This window comes from Desmodus rotundus, chromosome 3, assembly GCF_022682495.2.
Source record: "Desmodus rotundus isolate HL8 chromosome 3, HLdesRot8A.1, whole genome shotgun sequence".
NCBI lineage: Eukaryota > Metazoa > Chordata > Mammalia > Chiroptera > Phyllostomidae > Desmodus > Desmodus rotundus.
In genome coordinates, this window is record NC_071389.1 from 27,668,739 (window position 1) to 27,676,234 (window position 7,496).

The window sequence follows — 7,496 nt, forward strand, 5'->3', positions numbered from 1 at the left end:
TTATGGGAACTCCTTTGTAAGTAACTGTCTCCTTTTCTTTTGCTGCTTTTAAGATTCTCTCTTTATCTTTAACTTTTGGCGTTTTAATTATGATGTGTGTCTTGGTGTGACCCTCTTTGGGTCCAGCTTGTTTGGGACTCTGTGCTTCCTGGACTTGTATAGCTTTTTTTTTTTTTTTTTTTTTTTTTTTTTGCCAAATTAGGGAAGTTTTCTTTCATTATTTTTTCAAATATGTTTTCTATTTCTTGTTCTTCCTCTTTTCCTTCTGGCATCCCTATGACTTGGACGTTGGCACTTTTGGAGATGTCCCAGAGTCTTCTTATTCTCTCCTCATTTTTTTGAATTCTTGTTTCTTCATTCTGTACTTGTTGACTGTTTATTTCCTTATGTTCCAAATCATTAATTTGAATCCCGGCTTCTTTTCCTTCACTGTTGGTTCCCTATGGATTTTTCTTTATTTCATGTAGTGTAGACTTCATTTCTTCCCTTATGCATTTGCCATACTCAATGAGTTCTCTGAGCATCTTTATCAAGAGCATTTGGAACCCTGCATCTTATAGGTTGGCTATCTCTGTTTCATTTAGTTCATTTTCTGGAGTTTTGATCTGTTCTTTCATTTGGGCCATATTTCTTTGTCTCCTCGATTTGGCAGCCTCCCTGTGTTTGCTTCTGTGTATTAGGTAGAGCTGCTTTTACTCCCTGTCTTGGATCACATGCTACATTTTAAGGGGTGGATCCTTAGGTGTTTGCCAGGGTGGGACAACCTGCTTCACTGCTTTGTGATGCTATATGTGGAGGAAGGGTCGGAGAGAGAACAATGCTGCTTGCTGGGCCATCGCCCCATTTCCAGTCACTTCACCCACCTCCTCTATGCAACTGGCACCCCTCTAGCTATTGCCTTGGTGGTTGTTCCCAGAGTGGGTGGGTTTGCGTAGGTTCTAGGACCATGGGGACCCTTTAAACAGACTCTCTTGAGAGACTGGCAATTTATTCTGCACCCCAGCCCCTACTGGTTTTTACAGGCAGAAGTTATGAGGCTTTATTTTCCCAGCGCTGGGACCCTGGGCTGCGTGGTCTGACCTGGGGCTGAGATCACTCACTCCCCAGATGTCCCTCCCAGTTTTTATCTGCTACGTGTGAATGTGGGACCACCAGTTCTGCCGGCTGCCGCCACCGCCACCTTGCCACTGCCACACCATGTCCTCTCCACTCTGGCTCCCTGTCGCCGCCCATCCTACCCATCTGGATGAATATTTCTCCTTCAGATCCTTAGTTGTCAGACCTGCACACAGTTCGATTTTCTGTCAGTTCTGGTTGTTTTTTGTTTTGAGGTTAGTTGTGCTCCTTCTTATGGTTGTGCAAGGAGGCAAAGCATGGCTGTATGCGCCTCCATCTCGACCAGATGTTCTTCACTTTCTTGATAGAGCCCTTTGATGCACAAAAGTTTTTGATTTTGATGAAATCCAATATGTTTTTTCCTTTGGTTATCTGTGCTTTTGATGTCATTTTTTGTGCTTGCCTAATGCAGGGCCACAGAAATGTACACCTATGTATCCGTCTAAGTGTTTATACTTTTAGCCCTTAATTTGGGTATTTGACCCATTTTGAGTTCAGTTTTGTATATGGTGGGATACAGAAGTCCAACTTCATTCGTGGCATGTGGATATCCAGCTTTTCCAGTATCATTTGCTAAAGAAACCGTTCTTTCCCCATTCAGTGTTCTTGGAACTCTTGTCAAAAATCAGCTGACAGTATGTGAAGGTTTATTCTGAGCTCTTGGTTCTGTTACGTCGATCTATGTGTCTCTCCTTACAACAGGCCACACTGTCTTGATTACTGTAACTTCACAGTGACTCTTGAAATTGGGAAGTGCGAGTCCTCCAACTTTGTCCTTTCCCAAGATTGTGTTGGCTCTTTGGGGTCCCTTGCATTTCCATATGAATTTTAGGATTACCTCATTAATTTCTGCAAAAGAGGAGGTCGGAATTTTGGTAGAGAATGCATTGAATCTGTAAACCAATTTGAAGAGTTTTGCCACCTTAATAATACTAAGTCTTTCAACCCCTGAACATGGGACGTCTACAGAAATGTGTTGTAGTTTTCAGTGTATAAGTATTATATTCCTTTGATTAAATGTATTCCTAAATATTTATTCCTTTTAATACTGTTGCAAATAGAGTTGCATTCTTAATTTGATTTTCAGGTTGTTTATTGCTAAGGTAACACATAGTGTCTTAGGGAAGATGGATAGGGAGTAAACAAAGTTACAGCAGTTCGTAGACTCCAGGATATGAAAACAGATTTAAAGAAGACAGTGGGCTGGTGTAGCCTGTGCCTTTGAGAAGGTGGCCAGTCTGTAGACCCTTATTTTCCTCATTTATAAAATAAAAAGAGCTATCTTTGTCCTAATGGCTTCACAAGGCTAGTATGAAGTATAAATGAAACAATAAAAAAGTGTCTGGCACATCATAGATTATTAACTGATCTTAGTGCCTTCCCTCACTCCCTCCTTTTATCCCCCTTGCCTTTAAACCATAGCTCTTGTATTAACCGAAGACTAAACCCCATGTTAGAACCTCTGTGCCAGGAACCAAGGAACCGGTCTCTATCTCTAGCTCCCGTCTCTGCTGAAAATCCTACCTAATGTCAGAGAACCCCCAGACATTGGGGGTTATGACTGAGCCCCAGCCCTCAGTTGCCAGATGCCAGATCTCCTGGCGCCAAATGTCCAATGTTTTGGAGACATATTTCCAGCCTTTTTCCACTAGGGCCAGATACCCATCCCGCTTATTAACACTTCAGAAAGGCCTCACTCCTTTTAAGATGGTTATGTAAATCTTGGGGGAGCCATCCCGAATTTGTTAACAAGAATGCTCACATTGGGTATGCTCGCGTCAGATTTGCAAAGCAAACCTATCAAGGACCCCTGTTGGCTAATATGCAAATGGAAAGCAGATGCCAGGTAATTGCAAAAGCATTGGTCATTCAAGCAGAAAGGAATGCTTTCCCAAGAGATCAATAGACATATAGATCGTTCCTTTTAGAATTAATAGGTATCACCAAATAATTAGTTTCTTATATTTATAAAAGAAGGAAGGATGTCTGTCAGTGGCTCCCTCTTTGAAATCCCATAGTGTTTGCCATAGTCCTGTCAGTGTGAAATCATGCTGTGTTGTAGTTATTTTCTCGGGTCTCTCTCCATCTATTTCAGAATTCCTATGAAGTACGTTCAGTCAATTATTTTCTGTAAACACTGACAGCTGCTTTGTTCATCAAGTCCAGCGTGAGGTTTGGGGGATTTAAAAAATGCGTTAGACGTGGACCCTGCCTAATCCACATCCTCAGGGTGATAAAGAGATGCTAATAATTAACTGTTTTAGAACTGATTGGACTAGATCCTTGGGATTTTGTTTTGACCCCTCCTCTGTATTTCTGGAATACATTATTAGTTCATTTGGAAAAGACTGGTGGTAGAGGGAGACTGTCAACATTATTAAGACCTGAGTAAAACGAAGAGAAAATAAGGTTCAGCAGTCACTCGATAAGAGGCAGAAGGCCAGGCAGAGAAGTAGAATGGGCCACAGTGAGGCAAGTTCAGAAAGAATTGATGACTGTGGGGCCAGGAGACGGGATGGCAAGGACAGGGTTCAGAGGCTTCTCTCACTCTTCCTCTGGTTCTTTGTCTTCTTAAAGGAAAAGCTGTTTTTCTTGCAAGAGATAAGCACCACCTCTCAGACATCTGCCATCTGATCCGCCATGACGTGCCCTACCTGTTCCAGAAGTATGTGAAGGAGTCCCACGGAAAAGACATCCGGGTGGTGGTGGTCGGGGGCCAGGTGATAGGCTCGATGCTTCGCTGCTCCACAGACGGGCGGATGCAGAGCAACTGCTCCCTGGGTAAGGTACTGAAGCCCAGAGTCTGCTTGGTTACAGGAGGCCACTGGGATTCTTCATCAGGATGTTTGGACCCATTCAGTGAACGGGTACCAGTCCCTCCCATCTTGTCAGACCCTGTGCTCGGCGCCAGGGTCAACAGCTAAGAATGAAAAACAAGCCCTCTCCTCTGGCAGCAAGCAGTCCAAGAGGGGGACAGATGGGTGTCTGTGCTGTGACAGAGGTTGGGCCAGGAGTGTCCAGACACTGAGATTCAAACCCTGTCCTGTAGGTGTCAGGACTTAGCAGTCCGGTTGTTCGAGAAAAACTGACATCTGGGTGGAGGATGGATTAAAGGCCTAAGGCAGGAGGCAAGGAGACGAGTGTGGAAGCCGCTATAACAGCTCGGGCAAGACATAGTGAGGCTCTGAACTGAGGCAACGGCCGGAGGCAGGGCATATTCTGCTTTTTTAGCACAAATAAAAATTATTTTTCTTACTTGTGTGATATTAGAAAGCTACAGCTTATGTTTGGGTCAAACGCATAACCCCACCCCATGAACCAGCTAATTAAGCTTATTGTGTTGTGAATGAAGATGTTCCAGGAAGGCTGTAAAGTCTTGTCCCCCACACAGAAAGCTATTGTCAGCCTCATGAAATGAATTTGTACACTGGTAACATGAAAAAAAAACAAAAACACCCTATAGTTACTGTTTCCTAAATCTCCGGATGAGTGTCCCAAGTCTAGTGACTAAGAAAGAGGCTGAGACATTGTTTTCATTTTTCCTCCGTTGAAACTGGCTGAGCAGTTCCCATGAGCAGACTCTGGTCGATGGTGAGAGTGTAGCCATTCGTGAGAGAATCCCTGCCCTCCGGTAGCTTGTGGTCCAGTAAAGGAGGACACGGAAGCAAATCATGGTGAGATGTTGTGATAAAGTGGTATGATGGGAGCAAATCCTGTTGGAGGTTGACACAGTACTAAGTACCTAACATACTCTCTCATTTAATTTTCATGAGAACCATGTGCCGTTCCACAGTATATGTTACTGTTCTTTTTCAGTCACCTTAAAAAATCTATTCTCTGACAAGGAACAGCATGGTTTTGTAATTTATCCATGTTACTTTTCCTGCTGAGCTGTTTTCACAGCCTCTCCCTTTTACAGTGAAACAGGTGGGGGAAGGACAGTATGAGGGTAAAGACATTAGTCATTGGACCTGGGAATTCAAGTCATAAGTCTTTCTAGGGACTGAAGGAGCAATTAAATTTGAGGTCTTAGGTTTTTCACGAATAAGAGCAATCACACTCTTTCGGTCCTTGGTATAGGATTTTGTCTCACAAGCCTCTCCATCTCTCTGTACTTAAAAAATAATAAGTTAATTCTGTTTTTTTCTAGTTATAAAAGGGATACATTCTCAATGTAAAAAACTTGGAAAATATAGCAAAGTCTAGTGAAAAGATATGTATCATTAATCCCACCATCTAGAGAGAACTAATGTTAACATTTTGGTATCACTTCTTCCAATCTTTTTTCCTAGTAATAGCCTTTTGCGCAGTTCTGGTTACACGGTACAGTCTTTAATCCTACACATTTTCCTATGGGACCACAAACTCTATGAGCGTTATTATTAATGGTTGTAAAATATGTTGTTTGCCTCTATTGTGAAATACTTAGATTATAATTTTGCATGTATTCATCAGCAAATATTTATGGAGTGCCTCCTGTGTTCCAGCCACAATGATTTTTCAGTATTTTCAGTATTTTAAATAACCGCCATCAACATCTGTCTGCATCGACCTTTTTCTCTATTACTTCCTTAATAGGATGTAATGGATTATTTCCTTAGCAGTGGAATGACTGGGTCAGAGAACATAAGCATTTTTAAGACCCTAGAATGAGAAATGACCATATTGTTTTCCCAAAGGGCATCCTGATTTCCAGCCAGACCCTGAGGAGTGAAAACGCCCTGCTGCTGCCCTTCCGCAGCAGCATTCCCCCTTCTCCTCCCCGAAGGGTCATTTGACTGGTCAGTCAGTGTCTGACGTCATCATCACATGGCTGTGCTTCCCCCGCAGGTGGCGTGGGCGTCATGTGCCCGCTGACAGAGCAGGGCAAGCAGCTGGCCATTCAGGTGTCCAACATCCTGGGCATGGACTTCTGTGGCATTGATCTCCTCATCATGGACGACGGCTCCTTTGTGGTGTGCGAGGCAAACGCCAACGTTGGTTTCCTCGCCTTCGACCAGGCGTGCAACTTAGACGTGGGCGGGATCATTGCAGACTATGCCATGTCCTTGCTGCCAAATATGCAGACTGGGAAGATGGCCGTCCTCCCAGGACTGTCTAGTCCCAGGGAGAAGAAAGAGCCAGACGGCTGTGCGTCAGCTCAGGGAGTTGCAGAGAGCCTCTACGCCATCAACAACGGGTCTACCTCTAGTGAGAGCGAGCCTGAACTGGGCGAGGTCCGCGGTTCCTCCGCCAGCACCACGGGGTCCCCGCCGCCCACGCTGCCCGAACCCAGCTACAACATTAACAAGAGGATTGCTTCCGAGTTAAAACTGAAATGAATTCCTGCTTTTCTGGCAGCATCTAAGCCAAATCCTACTGCTTTCCTAGTAGTTTTGAATGAATAAAATCTGGGCTAATGTGATTTCATTTGCACAGAAACTAGAAATCCCATCTGGGCACTCGGCATTCTTTCTCACGATGATTTACGCAAATGGCCTAGCTTTGTGGTTTTTACAAAGACTGATCTAAAAACACTCACCAGGAACAACATCCTGGCTGATCAATTGGGAGCGAGGTCTACTGCAAGCACTTGGATATCACGACCTATTTTAAGGTGCTGACTGTGCTACCGCTTCTGGCTTTTAGCAATAGAGCCCATTAACTCATTCAGGCTCCTGGAAATACTGTACTCAAAAGCAACCTCCGGATGGAGGCGTGCGCAGAAGAGGTGGAATGTGACCGCAGTTATGTGCTTTTCATTAAGAGGGTGCGTGTGTGCGCGCGCGTGAGAGAGAGATGCTTGGAGAATACACAGTTCGAATAGTAATGAGAGGATCCATCCCTGTTCCCCATCAATCACCGTTTTGACCATATTTCTATGACACTCAGGATACAGTGTTCTAGGGAGCTTCCTCATTAGCATTTTCAATGACGCACTTTGTCGAAAGTAAAATTGAACGTTCTTCGACTTCACGGGTTGGCAAACGTCCTGCTCTGTAACTGGGGCGCTCTACAAATTGCTTTGCCACTCCACACTTACAGACCCTGCTTCACCTAACGCCAGCCCCAGCAGCCTCTTGCACCTTTGCTGCCTTTGGCCTCAGCTGGAAATGCACTTCGATGAGCTAGCGGCCACACACTTTATTTCGTAAGCGTGCACTAGAACCAAACACCCTGGACTTTCTTTTCAGTGGACCGTTTGCCCCTGTCACCCAGAAGCCATTGGTTTATATCATGGAAAGCTGCTGGAAGATAATCATTTTCCCCGTCCTCTACTGAAGCTTTGTGTACTGCTTAGCTGTAGGAGGTTTTTTGTATGAGTTGGTATTGTGGACTTACTAGGTAGATACAGCCATTGGGAACACACTCCCTTCCCCTCGACATTCCAGTCTTATCCA

The 7,496-nt window shown here is 44.3% G+C and overlaps 1 protein-coding gene across 1 annotated transcript in view; it reads left to right on the top strand.

Annotated features, from left to right (window-relative positions):
* Positions 1-6,640, top strand: part of RIMKLA (ribosomal modification protein rimK like family member A) — a 29,507-nt gene extending 22,867 nt beyond the window's left edge. The window contains exons 4-5 of the mRNA XM_024554835.3: positions 3,694-3,897; positions 5,947-6,640. Coding sequence (XP_024410603.1) covers positions 3,694-3,897; positions 5,947-6,437 — 695 coding nt within the window. The 3' untranslated portion in view covers positions 6,438-6,640. The remainder of the gene's footprint in view (positions 1-3,693; positions 3,898-5,946) is intronic.
* Positions 6,641-7,496: the final 856 nt, after the last annotated feature.